Below are 21,706 nucleotides of genomic sequence, written 5' to 3' on the forward strand. Positions count from 1 at the left end.
ACATTTATTGATGATAACTTTTTCTTCTTTCAAGTCTGAACAACCCAGTCCTGCCAGTTCCAGCTCCAGCTCCAGCTCCAGCTTCACACCATCCCAGACCAGGCAACAAGGTATCCACATCTCCTGGGCCAACTAGGAGACATTTTTCTCATATAACATCTTAATGAGTTGATTTATGGCCTATTTTCTACTGTTTTTTTATTTGAATGATAACTTGGCTTTTATGCAGTTGTATTTATTTCCCCTAGGAATGCACTTGAGTATTGTTCTGTTGTATGAGGCCGACCTTTAGAAATTCCCCTTTTTCCAGTCCCTGCCATCAGAGTCCCATTTTACAAAGGGATTGTAGAGACAGCCCATTCCAGGGAGTTCCCAAAGGAAATACAATAGCAAAAGCTGGACTTGAGAGACTTTGACAGAGAGAAATAGGTTTTTAGTCTCCCTCCTGGACATCTTTCATTTTATTATTTTTCTACAGATTAGTAGACCTTTTTCTTTGGTGAGTGTTAATTTGCTGTCTTTAAAATATATTTTCTTCTACTCAACTCAAACTAAAGAAATTTAATTAAAAAATTTTAACTGGAACATTAACTAAATATATGTTCCACTTTTTCATGTGTGGAAACTCTTCAAATGTGGGCTCCTTTTTTCTGTTTGTTTGGTTGGTTTTTTTAACATGAAAAGTGAGATAGTGTCAAGAAATAATTTGTTTCTGAGCATCGTGTCACACACTGCCTTTTTCATTGACCACGCTGAATTCCTGATGGCCTTGTATGTTTTGAAAAGGATTAAATTGTTGTGTGTGTTCAGGCTAAGGCTAAGCTTCCAGGAAAAAATAAGACACTGTTCATTTTGGGTGTTCAAAGTTTTTGTTCCACTGACTTCCAAAGATAAAGGCCCATTACAAAAGCAGAGAAATTTGGGTTTTGCAGAATGTGAGATTACAGAGAGTCAATACTTATTTTAGAAGTGAGTTAATGATAGCTCAGATAGTCCTATCACAGATTAGACTTTAGGAATTGGCTAATCCAGAATGAAAGTGCCTCTCTCACTTTCTTGATTGCCTTTACAATCTCTTCTGTTAAGATTAGAAATATCTATTTTGTTTTCATCACATTTAGAGTAGTACGGCGAAAATAAGCTACACTATGCATTTTTTTCTGTTTTTTTTTTCAATTCTAGAATAATCTGAATTGATTTTTCTCTCCCATCTAATACTGGATACTCTTTTGAATATTCTGGGCACCTGATTTATTACATGGTCTTATTTATGTAAATACATGCCAGTATTTTGCTAGGAATTTCTTAAAAAGTAAAATAAAATTGGCTACACAAAATTGTTGCAACAAGACCTTGTGTCCAAGATCAATATAAAATCAGAGATAGGACATTACACCATGGAATTGAAATACTTTATAATCTGAACTTGACTAAAATGCTTGCTTGACCTGAAATTGACCTTGAAATAAAAGGAACAGCTAAACCTTAATAGATCAAAAACTACCACACAAAGGCTGCATTGCTAAGAACAAGTTACAACCATGGTGATTTATTAGTCTCAACTTTTCAATACACGGATTAACCTAACAAAACATTCAATTTACTAACAGATCTTTCCTTTTAGGTGTGATTTTTCTTAGGGAAAAAAATGCATAGAAAAATATCCCTAGGAAATAGAGATTTTCTAAAGAACATTTTCGGGCATCTGTTATGAAAGCAATAGTGTTTTGGCAGAGGTTGCATTCCAGAAACTACCAAATTTGTCATGTAAATTGTATAAATATATATGATAGTGGTAATTTTAAACCAGTGCTCTGTGCTGGTGAACATTCCTCTGTATCTGATGTGGCTAAGTGTGTTTGATTGCCTGTGGTTCGTTGTCATTACTTAGGTCCTTTAAGGTCTATAATGAAAGATCTGCATTCCGATGACAATGAGGAAGAATCAGATGAGGCAGAGGATAATGACAATGACTCCGAAATGGAGAGACCTGTAAATAGAGGAGGCAGCCGAAGTCGCAGGTGAGTGTCTTGGAAGGAATGAGGTTACCTGTAACGGAATCATACGTTTTCACTCCGCTTAATAGTATAACCACAGCAAAAGTGTGAAACACCAAAAACAATGGCAGTAAATGGTCGCATTCTTTTTTTTTTTTTTTGCGGTACGCGGGCCTCTCACTGTTGTGGCCTCTCCCGTTGCGGAGCACAGGCTCCGGACATGCAGGCTCAGCGGCCATGGCTCACGGGCCCAGCTACTCCGCGGCACGTGGGATCTTCCCGGACCGGGGCACAAACCCGTCTCCCCTGCATCGGCAGGCGGACTCTCAACCACTGCGCCACCAGGGAAGCCCGGTCACATTCATTTTTTAAGTTGCAGTACCTTGGCATGCTTACGCAACTTCTCCAGGGAACTATTTATTCTTTTTTCTCAGAAAGGAGAGGCTTTTCCTCCATAAATTTTACAGGGAAGAAGTCCTAGTAAAAGTCTTTGCTCTTCAAAGTAAATGCCAAGGTGGCAGGACTGGCTGCTGAAATTAACTCTGCTTTCATTTGAAGAATTTGTGTAGATCCATTGCTGTAGGTAGCTCAGAATCTGAGGAACTGTGTTTGCTGTTTGTAGTTAGAAATGCATAATTGGCCTCAATGAATTATGTGTGTGAGACCTAATTAAAACTAGGATCACCTGTGTGTTTTCCAGAAAATAAATTCCTTTTAAGTGTGCTGACAGTTAGGTTCCTTAAGTAGCTTTAATGCGGTGAGGCATAATTCTACATTATAAGATGGTAATTCATGTCACTTATAATTAATAGTCAACTTGAAATTGCCTTGAGGATTTCATTTCTTTATCATGAGGAAAACAAATAGGCATGCTTACTTTAATGCGTTTTGAGTAGAAAAAGTATGAATCTATTTGAACTTAAAAATTACATTTATAATATATTGCCTTAAATCTTTTCCCATTATCTATTACCCTAAAATTCCTATAAAGAATGCGATCTTAACCCATACTGGTCAGAGCATATGTTTGCTAATTGGTGATTCCTTCGTGTCCTTTGAGAAGAGGCTCCATAGAGTATATGCCCTATCAAATCTCTCAGCGATTCTTCCTTATGGCCGTACTCAATATCTCTTTCTCTGCCTTGTCTCCCAAACTCACCCATCTGTATTCCTTTTAAATCAGAGAAAATAAGGAACCTTATGGCCTTGGCCTTATAACGTTTCCCTTTAGAAGTCTTTAATCTGACAAGAAGGAAACTGATAGGGCAAAAAAAATCCTGAAAATGGACTGAAACTTGTAGGTGAGGAGCATCTTTATAACAACCAACATCCTGACCACTGGCTGCTCTTACATGTAGCTGGTGAGAAATGCATGACGCTTAGACATTTATTTAGACACTTTCCCAAGTTATTGTTACATAGAAGATCTCGGTATTCTGTGATGAGCTGTGGCCTGCCCGCTTCCTGCCCCATCCCCTGAGTCAATACGTGTCAGATGATACACGTTTGTGAGTTGGCTGGTGCGATGCACAGTTGTTGGAAAGGCTTTTCTCCCCTCCTGACATGTGCTGTTAGCACAGTCCCCACCAGCATAACATTTGATCTTCATCGCACTTGTGAAGTCTCAACTGTTTAATCAGTTTAAATACTCAGCCTTCCACTTCAGTCAAGCAGCATTTTAAAGCAGTGCTTCAACTGAACACTTCATTAATGCAATTTAGTTAAGAAAAACAAGTTCCATCAGTTTTTGCTAAAAGGATGTCCCAGTGTATCCTTTTCATTTCCTGTCTTGTATCTTGTCTCTCTGAATATATTATAGAGCTGGAATGTGATTGCCTATTTAGAGCAAAAGAAAAACTATCCTGATTTCTAAAGCATCTTCTGTTTCTGAGAAGAATATTATATTAGGTTACTATATAACCAAGGAGAGGGAGCAAACACTGAAGGACATTTCTAGAAGAGGGCGTACATTCAACAGAGTAGAATGAAGAAATATCTTCTATTCTGGCTAAAAGAAAATTCCATTTTGTTCTGAAAAGGAAAAAATTGGGGAGGAGGTGATATTTTTATTGTCTTTTATTGTTGAAAGATATTGTATTTTTCTAAAGCAGTTATCCCAAACACGCTGTCTCTTCATGTTGCTGTGGTATATTTCCAATGAATTGTTGTATCAGAGCTAGGGTCAGCTTTGTATCATTACACTATGGAAATGATTGGTGTTGGCTCTATCGTATTGGGCTTCACACATCCCATTCTCAGATGTCACCCTGAGCTGTCAGTCCTGCAGGGCTGTGGTCTGCATTCTTCTTAGCAGTTATTTCCACTCCTGCAGCCTGTATTTTAGCCATATTTGTAAAAATTTCACCTGTAGCAAATAGGCTGGGGGAAAGGAGAAAAAGGTAGTAACCTGTGAACTGTCTAATTTTGCTAACCTGCAAGCTTGGGTGACATGCTTATGATAGTAGGTGGATGGAGCTGGAACAGGGAGATGAATGAATAAATGAAGCCAGTAAGATATACTGGCTGGGCAGCAGCTTCAGGTCCCATTGCTTGGGTTTGAATCCTATAACTTCCAGTCTTACCTCTGTGACGCTAGGTGAGTGACCTAGTAGTCCTTCTAGGTCTCAGTTTCCTCATCTGTGAAATGGGGATTAGTAAATGAGAAGTCGTGGGTAAAACACTTAACCCTATTCCAGATACAAAGTAAAACGCCAATACGTGGCAGCGGTTATATGAGTTAAGACAAATTCACAGTGACTAGTGTTTGGATTCCTTACTCTCTGCGCTTAATTCTTTGGATATTTCAGGAACTGTCTGTAATGACGCATGACTTTGTTTCTTTTCAGAGTTAGCTTAAGTGATGGCAGTGATAGTGAAAGCAGTTCTGCTTCCTCACCCCTACATCACGAACCGCCACCACCCTTATTAAAAACCAACAACAACCAGGTAAGTTGCTGGGTTTGCACTTCTTAAGATTCTGCAGAGCTAGAGGTTGATCATTTTTACTAAGCACGCAAAACTTTTCACCCCTTGAGTTTTAAACAAAGTCCCTCTTGATAGCAAATAAGTGGGAATCTACAGCCTTAGGAATAAACACATGGTGAGGGTAAAAGAACTTCTGTTGTCATGAAAAGTATGTTCCATTGGATGGGTTAATTAATTAGATGCAGGACGGGATGGTGACAAAAAGTGTTGCCCATTTACTCTTGATCTCTGTATATTTTCCCCCTCAGTTGTAAGTAGGCTGTTAAGTGAATAAGAAAGAATATGACTTTTGGAGCTTACATAAAGCCTGGTTCTTTGTTTTACTAATTTACAGTAATTTATTGGTGGGAAAATAACTTTTAACTTAGCCTCAGTTTCCTCATTTGTAAATGGGGATATTAATATCTACCTTGCTGGTTACTGGGAGGATGACAAAAAATATATGTAAAGGGCATGAGGCATTGTTCATACCTTCTTGGCAAACAGTTGATGATAATGATAGATGGTTATTATTATAGGTGTTCTGCCTCTGTGTGCTCATCCAGGAAAAAGGATTATCACTTGGGATTGTAAGGAATAGTTTATAAAATACACAGTAAACAGTGGTCATTATCATTGCTGTTATAAATCAAGGTAAAGGACAGCTTGTGAATTTGATAATCAACTCAGAATATAGTTATTTGGATAAGGTCTAGGCAGAACCTCAAAAGCTGTGATGAAGAGCTTTTGTTAAACAAATGATTATTTTAAATACTTCCTAAATTAAACTATTTTCAAGTATTGTAATACCGTCTTTATGCATTGAGTTGATACTCTATTACCATGTTATTCTTATTTCTTTGTTTAGACAGATTCCACATGACCTCTACAATAATTGCTTAATTCAAGTTACTGTATGAATGTTAACTTGAAAATAAAGGAAATGTGGTTTTGTAAAATTATTCTGTCTCACAGGTGTCCTACCTGTGATTTTTAAATAGACTTGCCCTTGAATTTGTGGTCTTTGTTTTATGGGGAAACTGTGATTTTATAGCTGAAGCCTTTTTCATTTTAAATTTTGTGTAAAGCATAAGCAAAAATCTCTCAAAATTTAAAATTCCTCATTTATAAAGTTTATCTACAACTTAAAGCCTGCATTATTAAGTAGAAATAATATCAGTGTTCTTTACCTCACCAGTTACAGTTCAACTGCAATTTCTTTGTGACTGCAGGCCCAACCTCATCATCCATTACAGACTGGCCATTCAAGGAGGTGTGCATTCTTCTTCCTTATCCTAACTCCCCGAAGTCCATGTGCTTCCCCACCTCCAGTGCCAGCCATGCCCATGGCCCAGCCAGCTCTCACCTCCAGTGTGGCTCCAAGTCAGGTGTTTCAGGGGAAAGTGAGGACAATGGGCATAACCATCACTGCCACTCAGTTGAGAAGAGCCCGGGGCTGGCTAACTAGATTACTTGGGTTTCTTATATGTATAAGTGTGTGCTTCAGTATGAGCTGGCAAAAGAATAGCATTCAGACCTCGAATATATTTTTATATCCAGTTTAAACCTATATAGGCCTAATTTCTGCTTCCAGTGGGTGGTATATTACAATTAGGGTACTTCCTGGGCAGTGGCAGTGCCAGGAGTGAAGGACATTAGGGTGTGCTTTTGCACCCCACAGTAGTCTCCTTCAGCATATTTTCCAGTCAGGGTTAAGACTATGCTTGCTAAATAAATGCAGCTCCAACAAGCCCCCGTCTTGCCCTGCAGACAGAACTGCCCCTAATCCCTTCCTGACGGGCAGTCTTGAGCTGGCCCTGGTTTCAGGGAAAGGTTTAGAGTCTTTGTCAGACTTTTTTTTATTAACCTGTCTAGCAGAATGAAAACAAAAACAAATGGTATCATCTATCTAGAAAGGGTAAAAATTACTTTATCCAATTAAATAGCATACCCCTAGTTCCTTGGCATATGTTTATTTGACAAATGTAGCTTCACACATGTGAATCATCAATCTGTCAGGAATACTCAGTTATATGTCATTTTCTCCATACACCTAAAAGCCTAATAAGGAGGTCCATATGCTTTCACTTTTAACTAGTTTAGGGTAGGAAATAAATGTACCACAGGGTGCTTTCCTCCTTGGACCTATGTCTTAGAACTGGAGTGTGTTTTTTAGTCGTGTGTGTGTGTGTGTGTGTGTGTGTGTGTGTGTGATAGTGCTGATGATGATGATCTGAAATTTCACATAAAATAGATGAGAACGTACTGGGAAGGCCAAACTGTGACATGGGAAGACGCTTGAGTTTTCTTCTTCCATATCCCTTGGCTGTTCTCTGTCTGTAGGTTGATAATGGTCTCTCAAGTTTCTGTAAATTATCAGACAAAGCTGTGTTTTCCTTACCTTTCCTCAATCTTCTAGGGACTAGGGAAGAGAGAAAGTGCTAATTGAGTCAAACATTTTCTAACTCTTGGAAAAAAGTGAGCAGAGAGAGAGCCACATGTCAACAAAGCAAGTAATTAACCTGAGTATTGTTAGGAGCTACTAGTGATCATTAACATGAAAGACCCATCAGTAGAGAATCCATCTGCTGAATAATTGAGTTGTCAGTCCTCACAAAGGAATACAGAAAAATAATAAACTTGAAATTTTGATTCTCAAGCCATATCCTCAGATTAAGGAGAGAAGTGCAACTCATCACAGTTCTATTTTCAGAGACTACCACGTGCATAAATGGTGCATCTCAGCAGTCTGGGTGGCTTTTTCTTCCCATACAGCTTAATAGGGAATAATAGCGCTGTGCCATTTTAACCAAAGTTTTTTTTTTTTTTTAACTTCAAACCTTGTTATGTGAATTTCAAACAAAATCAAAAATTCCAGATCCTTTTTGGCTGAAAGTGTAGAAGGGAGGGAGGTGAGGGGGCCTTAAAGGAAGGAAGCGATCCATGGGACCTGAGTTAATATTCAGAATATGATAAATCACCTATCAGCCTGCAAGGCATGTTGAATGAAATAAAAGAGTCTATCCAGTTAAACTGGTTTGAAATCAGCCCGTGGAAGACAAGGTGCTGTACTTTTTTCTATTCTGGAGTCGTTTCCTTAAAGATAAGAAATGATCATAAATAAAACAATTGTCTTCAGCATGGCTCAGCTCTCAGAATGAGGTTTTGACAAAGCTGTTTATTTTGGAGCAGGGAGAGATCAAAGCAGGAAGATTAACTGAGCCCTCTCTGGGCAGCCACTCAGTAACTCGAGGCGGATCACTGACACCCGGGGCTTTTGTTCCTGCCACTGCAGCTTCAGAAGAAAGAAACTAGGATTTCAATGTATTTGGGCCTTCTGTGCTGTAGCACTCACGGAATGTGTAGGGTGGGACTTCAGCGCCCTGAATGTTCTGTCTATTTTCTGCTTTGAAGAGAAGGTGGTGGAACTCTCTCAGCCTAGTTAACAGCTCTATGTGGCAAATAGAGAGTTTTCAGTCACTTGGCCCCCAGAGGCAATGACTTGGGGCCTGGAATGGAGGGGGGTATTCTGGGGTGGGATATGATGGGAACAAAATTCCATTTTCTAATGCACAAGGCAGGCAGGCACTGTTTTTTCCTCTTGCCTGAAATCGCAGCAGATCTGCTCTGCTTGGGCCCAGCCCCAGATCTGAGTTGGTGAGGAGTGCCATCTACTGACCTACTTACTTCTAGGTCTCAGCGCCAGTGTTCCCTTGAGGTCTCATTTTCAACAATAGAGAAGGAAATTCTGAATGTAGTGGGGTGTTTGGTTTCCTTTACAGTGAAGCATGTTAAAAACTATTGCTTTGCCTCTGCGATTAAGTAATTTCCTTGTGTTGCCAGAAGTATTGTATTTGAAGTTAGCCTGGTCACATGGGTCTTCTGGTTATCTTAATGTTAAAAATGAAGAAATAAAGGCTATTCTCAGGCAAGATTCTGTTAGGTGCTCACTTCTTACTTATACATTTTCCTAAATTCAAAGGAATATGTACCCTTAGAGAAGTATTTGGTCTTTTCTAGAATGTCATCCTCAACAGGTAAAATGTTTATTAGTAGTAGAAAATTTTACAGCTGAATGGGAACCTGGATGTTATCTTGTTCATCTCTCTCATTTTATCTCATTTTTTGAGGTTCAGAAATGATGAATGATGGGACTGGTACCTGAACTTGGGTTTCTGAGCCCAATCAATGCTCTTTCTACAAATTAAATGACAAAATAAATGTGAACTCATTTTTAAAATCTTTTTTGTGTTTTGGAAGATGGTGGACCTTTGAACAGAACTGGAGAGTGGTGTGTGTGTGTGTGTGTGTGTGTGTGTGTGTGTGTGTGAAAGCAGAAATGGATGAAAAGAAGAGCAGTAGGAATATGAGACTTCTTAAATATCTCCTTTATTTTGCATTTTCTTCCTTAATATTAGCTTCAGGTTATAATAACTCACTTGGTAATGAGGCTATAATGAAAAAGACAAATTACTTTGCTTTTTATGTTTATATACATTTGTAAACACTCATCAATACTTTCAGTGGTTCTCAACCATTTTAAGCAGGGGCCACTTAAAAATATTTCCCTCATAATTCTCAATTTTGAAAATTCTAATAAATCAATTGTATTTAATAAGTAATAATTTGTTTCTCCTTTTTATTCATTAGAAACGTAGCTCCCAACAGTCTGAACAGTATGCAAAACTGCTCTTCGTAACCTAAGCTGCAATTGGGTCAGATAAAAGGAAAGGCACTTGATATTTATCATGGGTAACACATCATTTCTTAAAATACAGAAGATAGTCCTAGCTCTTTATTTCTTGAGTGGGAGGATCCCAAGTTGGGAGCAACCAGTGTAACTGATGGCTACCTTCATTTCCAAAGCTGCCTCAGTTTAGTGGATACGAGTGAGTAGTTTTTAGAATCTGAGAGTCAGGTACTAAAAAGCGTATTTGAGCGTTTGTCGTATCATCTTTATTGTACCGAGCACTGGTAGTCATGCTGAAACAACAGAATGAATAAGAAAAAATTCTTGCCAGAGGGGACTGTAATCCACTACAACTCAGCTGCTGTACATATGTGTGAGAATGTTGTCACAAAAGAGAAGCAGCCTTGGAAGCTTAGATCAATTTCCTTATCTTCACCTTTTTTTTTTTTTTAAGTTCTATTGCCCTGACTCAGCATTTCAGATATACGTAATTTATTTTCCCAGAGAAAGTAAGATTAGAGGAGAAGAAAGAAAATGTATGGAGGAGAAATGCTCTTTGGAAAGTGATGTTATTATATGACATTTCATTCTTTATTTTTTAACATCTTTATTGGAGTATAATTGCTTTACAATGGTGTGTTAGTTTCTGCTTTACAACAAAGCGAATCAGCTATACATATACATATATCCCCATATCTCCTCCCTCTTACGTCTCGCTCCCACCCTCCCTATCCCACCCCTCTAGGTGGTCACAAAGCACCGTGACATTTCATTCTTAAGCCCCTTCGTTTAGGTGGCTGGTTAGCTAAGAAGTGCTAGAAATCAAATTTAACTGTGTTCTCCTTGATCCCTAGATTCTTGAAGTGAAAAGTCCAATAAAGCAAAGCAAATCAGATAAGCAAATAAAGAATGGTGAATGTGACAAGGTAGGTGTCCAGTCCATTACTGTGAGTGCTCCAGCACTGCCCTCTTCTGTTTTTTTGTGTTTCCTTTAATCATCCTTGCTGGTTCTCCTTTCGTTTTCTTCATCAGAAATGCCTGAAACCTCCAAATGACAAGCAACTTCTTCCCAATGCTTTGTAGTTTATTTTCCAAGTCTTGTTTATATCTCCAGTGTTAAGCTTGGCCTTATGCTATCCATGATTGCCAAGGGATTTCAGGCACATTGAATTGGGAGGTGAGAGAATTGTGGTGCAGGTGGAGGGTTAAGGAATCTCAGACTTAAGTGAGCAGGACATCTGATCCCAGTGCAGTGTGTTTTCCCCAAGTGTGCAGTCACGCATCCAAAATCTGACTTCAAGGGCTGTTGGGGGTTTGTGTCTCGTGGGCAGGGTCCTCACGTGCTTTGCAGGGGCGGGCCTGGCTAATGCTTCACAGACCTTTCTTTTGCCTTCATTGCAAATGGCACTCGGAACATCCAGGCATTTATGCTAACGAAGACCGGGAGCCTGAGCATACGGAGGTGCACCTCTGCCTTTTCAGGGGACCTCTTGACAAAGCAGATGCTAATTTGGATAGTGACCTCTATTTTTCATAAGACATTCTTCTATCCCGTTACTTGCTGTTCACTAGCAATGTTAGATATGACCAGCAGGGACCAAGAGGGCTTTTTTCTTTTCAGTTTGCCCTGACATAATTGGTAATGTGCATCAGTACTTCCATATTCAAACTTGGGCTTTTTTCTCTTAGTTAAAATGCTTCTAAGATGGAAGAATAGTTAAAAAAAAAAAAAGAGTGTAGACTGTGATAATACACTTAAACTCACAATTTTTCATTGAGTTCCCCTTCTCTCTGTAGAGGCGTTGTCGGGAGAGGGTGAACCTGCTCACTTGAACCTTGTTGAGAGCAAATAAGTGCAAGAATTGCCCCTTTTATCAATAAAAAGCTGGCTTGAAAAGTTAATAGTTGGCCAAGAGAGATTTGGTCTGCAAAGGCCTTGGGCAGTGCATCCACACAGCCTGGGTTAGAGGGTAGAATGTGGAACCTCTAACCACTGCTTGTATGTTCGTATTTGTTTATTCTTTTAGTTTTGAACTGCTTCCTTAAAGTGCTTGTTCTTTGGGGGAATGCTGTTCTCTTTCAGGCATACCTAGACGAACTGGTAGAGCTTCACAGAAGGTTGATGACACTGAGGGAAAGACACATTCTTCAGCAGGTGAGAAATGCTCTTTAACACAACCCTTTCCAGAAACATCAAGGCCTAGTTTGTCCTGGGCTAGTGTGATAGCACCTGGAGGCCACTCCAGGTGGCCTTCTGAAAGCCCCACACTCTCAGACCTGGCTCAGTGCCACCTGCAAAGTAGGTGAGGGGGGATTCATTTCCGAGGCTGCCCAGAAGTCTGCTTTGGGGCTTCCGCGGTACGATGAAAACTGGGCACATGGGGAGGTGATGATGCTGGAATATACTGATCCCTCAGCCGTCTGATACTGTCATGTGGGCTGAGGGAGGGGAAGGTAGGAATGCAGAAACCTTTGGGGCCAGGCTTCTGGTTTCATGGGAAAACAGTGATAAGAATTGCAGTCAAGTGCTGTAAACATTTGTGATTCAATTTAGTAACCTTTGCCAATGCTATTCTAAGGAAAATAAATATTTTCCTCATTTGTCTTATCTTGTATAACATACATTCTATTATTATGAACTCAACTGTAGAAGACTTGTAGAGTGGGAAAACTTCTATTAGTACAATTTGATGTTTTGAGAAGATAAGAAGGATGGTTTTTAGTTTTCATACAGTTACAGCACATGCGTCCATTGCATTAACAGTGGCTATTGATAAAATAATTTTTCTTTAACACCCAAAGAGAAGGTTGGGTTCTAAATTCCAGGGTGGGTTTGTAGATTTTTTTGCTGCTTGAATTTTTTTTTTTTTTTTTTTACTACTTTCAAATGACTTGACGTTAGTACTTAATCTATGCCAGCTGTGTATGGGTTACTTTTTGTTTTAATATTTAATGGCTGATGGTCACATTTATATTTTGCATACATTTTTGCTTAAATCTATAAATACATGCTCTCAAACTTTCCAAGTTCCCTGATTGGTCTGATAAGCTTTTTAACCCTTCTAGAGTTTCAGGTTTGAACAAAAGACTGTAGACCTATAATTCTTAACTGGGGATAAGTTGCATTTCTTGCATTTCTATCTCAGTGCGTAATGGGTCAGGGAGCAGGGTTTGAGTGGCTTACCCTAAGACATATCCTAGTATTTTGATAGCATTTCTCTTCAGCTTTCTTCTGTGTAACTGAAAATTGTTCAGCCTGCCACTTACCAATTATTTGGGGCTAATTGCCTGAATGGTGATGGTAAATCTATTAGCTGACTTTCCCATCCTTTCCCGAACACCAGCTCTGAACCACTGTGGAGCAGTTGTCTAATAAAGCTATTAAAGCACAAGTTGGGCCCAAATAGTGCGTCTCACAGGAGAGTGAGACAGATGTTTGGTCAGGGTTGGGACCCCTTCACCAGGAAAGCCAACCAGTGAGTCGAGGATACTAGGCTTTTGGGCAGGGTCTTACCTTGGGGTGTCATTGGCATTCCTCATTTCACACTGTCCTTTATTTTGACCTTTGAAAGACTTGTGAGGGAAGGTGGCTTACTGGAGAATTCCATCGAAGTGGATTATTTTAGTGTTCTAGAGGAAGAGAGTGATATATCTATGAATTTTTAACCTGGCATAAAGTCACCCCAGGACCCACAGCGTTTCACCCTAATTGCATTCCCAGGCCAGTTGAAAGCTCTCAGTCTTTGGCCTTTTGCCTTGTAATGCAGCTGAGGCTTGTGATTATGATACCATGATGCATGTCCTGTCATGGTTTACTGCTTAATTAATTCCTATTGTAAAACATAGAACTACTGAGGACTAATGTTATTCTCCACCTTGAACACTGCTCATCTTGTGGACTGCATTCCACAGAGTCTGCATATTGTCAGACACACAGACCCCAGCACCTGAGACAGGATTTCTGGTGAGCTCAGGATCCCATCCCAGGTCTTTTCCTATTAAATGCATCCTGTCAAAAAATCTGGCCTGACACTTTTCTTTGGCTCACAAAAGGTGGTTAATATCTTTGTTTTATTCTGGGGACATGCAGTGCTGGCACCCAGCATCTAGATTAATGAACAGAAAGCGCTGGATCAAGAGAGGCTGTGTTCTTAAGGCCCTTTTCCATAAGGTAAAAGTATAGTACAGTAGACACAGTCAAAACCAGAGATGTTCGTACCTCGGACTGACTAATAATTTGATTCTTCTTTGAACCACATGTTCCACATTCATTTGGAAAGGGAGATTGAACACTTCTAAACACTTCTAAACTCCCTTGGAGTTCCAGCTCTGAATCTGGATTTGCATCCTCCTTAGGAGAAAAACAAAAAACCTCTGAGGAAAACCAGGGCTTCCTTAGAGGATGGTTCAGCAATTTAGGTAACAGCTATTATACATTTAGAATTTTCTTCAGGGAGTTGGGGAATAAATGGTATATCAGAGTGTTCTAACAACATGGAAAACTCTCCCTGAGAAGTGTTTTGCTGAAAGTGATTTTCTCCAGGATGCCTCTTAACCCAGGGTAGGGCACACGTTGTCACACGGTAGACAGGGCTTCCCCATCCATAGCTGGGGCCATTCTCCAGGAAGTCCTAACTTACCCCAGACCTGACTCCCCACCAGACAGAAGCAGTTAAAGCAAAGCTTGTTCATTACTTCCCACTCAGCAAAGAGGCTGCTTCGGGTGGAAAGAATACTGTTTTGTTTTGTTTTTTTAACATAAAAAATATAAAAAAGCATAATCAGACTACAATGCATCTGCCTTTTAATAATTTTTATGACTTTTATAACCAGGATTGGGGGAAGGAGCTACAGACTTAACAAGTGGATCTTACCCTGTTTAAAAACAAAAAAACGGCCTGCGTGGTACCCCCTCCAAAGCTGACGTGGCAGGAAATAATCCATCACAGATGTTTTCACAACAACCATCATCTGAAGAATGAGTTAAGCAGTATACATACGCCTCCTTTTCCACTACCTATAATATACCATATGCCCTTGCCTGCTTTCCTTATCTGCACTCAGTCTGTCTTTTATTATTGCTATTATTTTGGAGTTGGATTCATCATTGCAGTACGATGCAGGGTAACGACACCAAGGTAGAGCCACGGTGCATCAGCAGAGCAGGCATTCCTATAGACAGGCAGCGTGGCGTCCTTCAGGGACCAGCAGGGTGGCGCTTTTAGGCTTTGTGGCTGTGTCATTGCAATAAAGCATGTTAACGCGGTGTTTCTGATGTTCTGACTCTTTCAGGATTCATGGAGAGGCACCCACATTTATTTTTCTTTATGAAGTCTTTACTTAATTGAGGGTGTAGGTTCATGCTCTGATAATTCAAATCATTAATGCCGTTCCCATTGGCAAATAGTCCTGAACGCCCCATCTGTTGCCACAGCTACTACTTTAAGGCTGTCTCTGCCTCCGCCTGATGCATTCTTATAAGCTCCCATTAAAATGCAGGGCTCATTTAGTGAGATTGATAAGATCCCCTTCATTTCTTTGCGTGTTGTGTCCGCAGGCGGGCTGGGGGGTGTTGGTTGTGGAGGAGACGAGAGGGCTGTGATTGAAGCCCCGGAACCTACAAGGTAGTACAGTGCACGTGAGATGACGGGGCCGAATATCCTAGTGGGCAAATGTGTTTATTTGCTTTAAAACCAAGTGGCCTTTTCTAGAAGGTATTTTTATTACTCTGTCTTCTGCCTATTGCTAAGTAATTAGTGAGCAACTGTATTGAGTCACAGAAATTTATTTTCTTAAAGGGGTGAGTTACCTGTCATTTTCAAGGGAAAATGGAGGGCTGTACTTCTTTATCCCCACATTGTGGTTTTAGTTCGTCATTTCAACCACTTTACTTCAGCTACTGTTCTCCCTGCTTTCTTCCCTCCCTCCTGCAGACTTTTATTATAATTTTTTTTTTAATTTCAAGGAGGTCTTTTCTGAGCTTTAGCTTCTGGCATTTTCCCTGCTTCATTTGTTTTAGTGCTAATGAAATGGCTAACAGTCAATGAGGGGCAGAGGAAAAAGCACTGGGTCTGAAAATTCATGTGCTATATAGTTACCTCCCAGATAATTAAGGATAAGTTTATGTTTACATGGTAATCATAATCATGTTGCCCTCATCTGTGTAGCAATTTGCAGTTTATAAAGTAGCTTCATGTTCCATATGTTATTTGATCCTCTGAACAACATTGTGTGATAGGTAGAACAGGTGGCATTGTCCCCATTTTACAGATGAGGAGACTGAGGCCCAGGAGTTATTGTGTTCTGTCCAATGCCATTCAAATAGTGAACAGAGTCAGAATTTGATATGCCAAATTCAGGATTCTCTGTTCTGAGTGCTTGGTCATTTACCTACTGACCAGCTAGTTGAGGAGAGGATTCACACTCTGGAATAATTGTCATTGGCTTCCATTGTATAAATTGAAAGGCTATTTGTTTTCATCCCGAAAGAGCTCTCTGAAGAGGCTGTTTGTTTCTATACTGAAGTTTACGCATTTTCACTCGGTCTATAGTGTTTCTACACAATGTAGCAAAAAAGATAATTTACTCTGGAAAGTACTTTTAATTCAATCGATGTTAAATATGTATTATAGTAAGTATTTGATTGCCTTAAAAGTCTTGTGTTTGTGGACAGAGCTGTGTATGTGTGTTTCCCTATGTATATAGATGTGTGTGGCTGACTTATCTAAAGCTCTGTTTTAACTATTAACTAATAAAGCAAATGAGGGTTCATTTTAGATCTTTTAGTGTTAATAATAAGATCTAGCTTGATAAATTCTTATGTGAATGTCATACTTTAACCATTCCTGGGAACACCCCTTCTGATATTCTCTTGATGCGTGTGTTAGAACGCTGAGTCCAGTGGTTTAAGCAAGTAAGGCTCCCTCTCCACCCCTGCATCACCCCCTTCCCCGCCACCCCATGTAATAATAGGCCTGGAGGTAAGTGACTCATGGTCAGTGTGGTAGAAAAGATGCTACTGAGGACATAGACTCCTTGCCTTCCTGCTCTGCCGTCTTTCACATCTTGCGTTCATCCACTTGAGGGGAAGACAACTGCTGCACTTCCAGGATGGCATCTTCCTTCCAGACAGGAAGACAAGCAGAGGGCAAAAGCCTCATGCCCATTGTCTATACCCTTTCGAAATTTTTCCTAAAAGGCCAGTGACTTCTGACAAATAAACTGTAAATAGCAGTGTCTGCCCAGTGCTGCAAGTGGGTCTGGGAGGCAAGTATTTAGCTGGGCATATTGCCACTCCCAGAAAATCAAGCTTCTGCTAGTAAAGAAGAAGGGATAAATGGATATTAGGTAGGCAGTTCGCTGTGTTGGTCATGATTTTGCAATGGGAGTAACTGATTTTGTTATTAAACCCATAGTTATATCTGTTAAAAAAATAGTTCCAGAGGTTGAATAAGGCAATAACAGCTCAGTCTGGAGTTGCGCAATTAATTGGATTGAGGCTCACTATGTCTTATGTTTCTGTGGCAAATATGTCAAATAGGGAGCACATTTTCTATTGAGAGCCACTGACCCATAGGGAATAGTTCACAAATTTACTGGGTTTTTTTTGAAGAAAACTAATTGTAAGAAGAAAAGGTCAAAAGTTTCCATTCTGCTTTTTCAACCGGAAATTAGGTAATCTAAAACTTCATTGAATAAATAATAGGCTGAATAATTAAAATTATTCCTTTTAAGATGATTGTACTAAAGAGAACAGAAGCATGTGATAGAAAAGGAGTAACAGACAACTACAAATAAGCGAAAAGTTTTGCCAGTTGGTTTCTCTGCGCAAATACTTTTTCTTTCATCTTGATGCGGATTTTCCTCTCTCCCTGACGAAGCTTACTAAAATCAACCCCCCCTCCATCCCAATTTACTCACAACAAACATACCTAGAACCCATACTACCCAGGCATAGCATCTATTTCTGTTAAAATTATTAGTAAAATAGGAATAGAAAGACACGTAACATGATAAAAGATTCTTTCAAACCCATAACCAACGTCACTGTTAATGTTGAAACCTTAGAGGCGTCCTCCCGAAAGCCAGGCAAGACCAATAGTGCCTCTGTCACTACTTTTGTTTATCATATTTCTGGAAGTTGGAGCCAATTCAAGAAATGAGGTATAACTATTCCCAAATGGGGAGACAAAGGCATCCTTTCTTTCTGCAGATGATACTTATCACCCCAGATACTTAAGTGCATCAACTGAACATGACTAATGGAATGAATATAGATTTTTATTTATTCTTTGTCAAAGCATAACAAAATGTACAGCTAGGGCTTCCCTGGTGGCGCAGTGGTTGAGAATCTGCCTGCCAATGCGGGGACACGGGTTCGAGCCCTGGTCTGGGAAGATCCCACATGCCATGGAGCAACTGGGCCTGTGAGCCACAATTACTGAGCCTGCGCGTGTGATGAAGAATGGCCCCCGCTTGCCACAACTAGAGAAAGCTCTTGCACAGAAACGAAGACCCAACACAGCCATAAATAAATGAATTTTTAAAAAATGTACAGCTAGATGAATTTTAACAAAGTGAATGCATCTTTTGTAACGAGCACCCAAATCAAGCAACAAAACAGTTCCAGCACCCCAGAAGGCTTCCTTGAGCTCCTTTCTAGTCACTACCCATGATCTTCAGGAGGTGGAAATGTAGACGGTTTTAATTTTTTTCTTTGTGGGTTCTTGAGTTTTCTAAACTTGCAACAGTAATGTAATCAGAAAGAAAAATGATCATTATATATATGTGTCTGCGTGTATGTACTTTTTCTATAAGGAGTTCTGTTATTTCTAGGCTGGAATTTCCTTTCATCTATTAAGTACAGTCACTGTCCATTGAGTCAGTAACTAATTTTTAAAAGGGGTCTTGAAATTCTATCTCCCACTAGCTACCCATTCTCACTCCCACCCCTATAGTAAAATGGTCTGTTGATGACTTGGAAGTAGGAATCAGTTTAAAGACTATGAATGAGAACAGGTAGTCTGCTCTCATTGAGAAATTCAAAGGGTTAATATTCCTTTGACCTACCAAATTGGCTAAGTAGTTTGGTGCCATTACCAGTATAGGACTTTCCTGCTATAAATGAGACTATTAATCACTTGGTTCCATATTTGACTCCCTCCATCTCTCTCTCTTTTTGCCTTTTTTTTTTTTTTTTTTTTTTGCCGTACGCAGGCCTCTCACTGTTGTGGCCTCTCTCTTTGTGGAGCAGCAGGCTCCGGACGTGCAGGCTCAGCGTCCATGGCTCACGGGCCTCGCCGCTCCGCGGCATGTGGGATCTTCCCGGACCGGGGCACGAACCCGTATCCCCTGCATCAGCAGGCGGACTCTCAACCACTGTGCCACCAGGGAAGCCCTCTTTTTGCCTTTTGATGTCTATTGTTTATTGCCTAAACTTTCTCTACTTTACTCCTCTAGATTGTGAACCTTATAGAAGAAACTGGACACTTTCATATCACAAACACAACATTTGATTTTGACCTTTGCTCACTGGACAAAACCACAGTCCGTAAACTACAGAGTTACCTGGAAACATCTGGAACATCCTGAGGCTACAACAACTGGATGCATCAAAAACTCTGGTTTTTTTTGGTTTTTTTTTTGGTTGTGATTTTTTTTTTCTTGTTTGTTTATATGGAAACACTCAGAATGATGCAACCAAAAGGGAAAAAATAAAAAGCAAACAACCTTCAGCTTTATTTTTCTTTAAAGCCAGTCATCATCTCTTGATAAAGGAGAGGTTAAGCAAACCAGCCTCAGCGGACCACTCTTCTCTCCAAGGAAATCCCCGGGAAGAGTTAGCCTGGATAGCCTTGAAAACAAACAGATCAAATACAACACGAGAAAACTTAAAGAATGTGTATGGTATCATGTATCTCTCTCTGTGGCGGTTCATTCCACAGGACGAATGCATATTCAACACACTGCCTTATTACATAACTGATCTATTTATTATCGCATACAGATATTCTAGAGTTGTTGAGGGAATGACACCACAAGACATTCTAAGTACTCGGTCCCGTGGATGCTCTTTCAATGCAGCGCCCTTGCCATCCCAAGCCCAGTGACCTTACTCGTATACCGTGCCACTCTCCACCAACTTTTTCCAAGTCCCTTAACTTGTTGCAGTCTGTATTTTCCACCTTGTTTTTCCAGTCCCAGGACACAAATGATCAACTGGGGGGACCAAATAGCCACCCTGATTTTCTTCTTCGTGGTCTTTTTCCTGAAAGTTGGGGCCCAGTCCTTGGCTGTATCCATATAATGATCTTGGACCATGGTTAGAAAACGCACCAAATAGGATCATACGAATTGCTGTCTAGCCTTAGTCAATAAACCTGTAGGACTTTTAAACAAACGTGTGTACCTGTAAACGTCCTGCATCCAGCATTGTTGAGATGTCATCAACATCCTTGTGTCTGTTTTACTGTTACGGTATTAGGTAAATATGGAAGTGAATGCATTCCACAGGATCATAATTTTTAAAAGAGGAATTCTGGTTCTGTTTTCTAAAGAAATGTTGTAGAAATTCTTAATTTGGTCCTATTTATTAGTAAGAGTTTCAGCTTTCTTCGGCTGCCAGTGTGTTACCCATCTTTACCATAAAACCTGGAATAAGAGATTTTTGTTTGTTCACATATGATCCTCTTAGACTCTTTTATATTTGAAAAATTAAAATCTTTCTTTGGGGGAAATTCTTGGTTATTCTGCCATAACAGATTATGTATTAACTTGTAGATTCAGTGGTTCGATACCTGTTTAGTCACTTGCTTATGTTTCCAGAAGGATTTCTTGTATTGGTGAATATAAAGATGGTTGGGGAGGGGGGATATTTTTGTTCTTGATGTACCCTGTTTTGAAACTAGAAATCTGTCCTGTGGCATGCAAAAGAAAGCAAATTATTTTTAAAAGAAAAAAAAAAAACCAAACCAAAGTACTTTTGGTGTCATTATTCCATTCTCTCCATAAGTGGAGAATGCAAAATGAGAACAGTTCATCTTCCAAGTTTTTGCTAGGAATTCAACCGAAAAGAAAAGAAACGAAGAAATACTTCTGGATCCAAAGGTTCGTTCACTGGATCAGCCTTAAGAAAGTCTCTATGTGTGCTCATAGACCAGTATCTCCCTTGTTTATTCCCATGCCAGATGCTGTCTTTTCATACAGAGATTAACTAGTGTCTGTACAGAAAATGGTCTTTCCAGACCCATTCTTTTGGGCAGGAATGTAAATGCAGATTGATAATGGAGTTATTTCTGCATTTTAACAAGGGGATTTTTTTTTACATTGTTTCTTTCTATCCAGAGACACTATCTTTTCCTTTAAAAAAATTATAATACAGCCATGCTCCTTGTAAATTACTTTTCAGAAGCATCCCATTGAGGACAAGTGTACTTTTTCAATAATGTTACGACTCTTGATGATTGGCATGACTGACCTTGAAGCATTTGTTTTGTGGTCCACTTCTCAATGTTTAATTACAGAGAAACTTTCTGAGTCATTTTGGACATTAGGTGACTGATGAATTGAGTGGTTTTAGTTGTGTTTTGTTTCTTTTTTTAACTTTACAGGTGAAAGGGGTAGGCAATGCTTATATGGAATTTTTTGCAACATTTAAAAATCTTTAAAAATGCTAATCCACATATTCTAATTAAGCCAGAAATGTATGTGGTTTAACTAAAATATCTATATAGTTTAACTAGAAATGTATATATGTAGTTTGGGCCATTTTTAGTTTTGTATCTAAATTGTGTGGCCAAAATCATGATTTGGCAATGTAAAGATTTTTTTGTTCCCTAGGTTACTAACCAAGAAACTGGTTAACGTAAGTAACCAGACAAAAAGGATAGCAAGAAGGGAAGCTATTACAGTGATAAACTTTAGACCTAAAGTTTAGGTAATAAAGTAAATGTCTTCAGAATATCATCTGTAAATTAATAAAATTCAGGAAAACTTGCCCTTCTGTTATTCCTAGAGACAGCAAAATGAATTTTCCATGAAAGTCCAATAGAATAAG

General features: G+C 39.5%; 1 protein-coding gene across 3 annotated transcripts in view; it reads left to right on the plus strand.

Moving 5' to 3' along the window:
• Positions 1-20,877, plus strand: part of MLLT3 (MLLT3 super elongation complex subunit) — a 253,030-nt gene extending 232,153 nt beyond the window's left edge. For 2 of the 3 annotated variants that reach the window (XM_081236798.1, XM_081236799.1), the window contains exons 6-12: positions 35-110; positions 1,892-2,021; positions 4,844-4,943; positions 6,160-6,234; positions 10,506-10,577; positions 11,735-11,806; positions 19,111-20,877. In XM_081236798.1, coding sequence (XP_081092924.1) covers positions 35-110; positions 1,892-2,021; positions 4,844-4,943; positions 6,160-6,234; positions 10,506-10,577; positions 11,735-11,806; positions 19,111-19,242 — 657 coding nt within the window. In that variant the 3' untranslated portion in view covers positions 19,243-20,877. The remainder of the gene's footprint in view (positions 1-34; positions 111-1,891; positions 2,022-4,843; positions 4,944-6,159; positions 6,235-10,505; positions 10,578-11,734; positions 11,807-19,110) is intronic. The other variant, XM_081236800.1, reaches the window with a different exon arrangement.
• The last annotated feature ends 829 nt before the right edge of the window (positions 20,878-21,706 follow it).

The sequence above is a fragment of the Mesoplodon bidens genome (assembly GCF_964165515.1).
Source record: "Mesoplodon bidens genome assembly, chromosome: 6".
NCBI lineage: Eukaryota > Metazoa > Chordata > Mammalia > Artiodactyla > Ziphiidae > Mesoplodon > Mesoplodon bidens.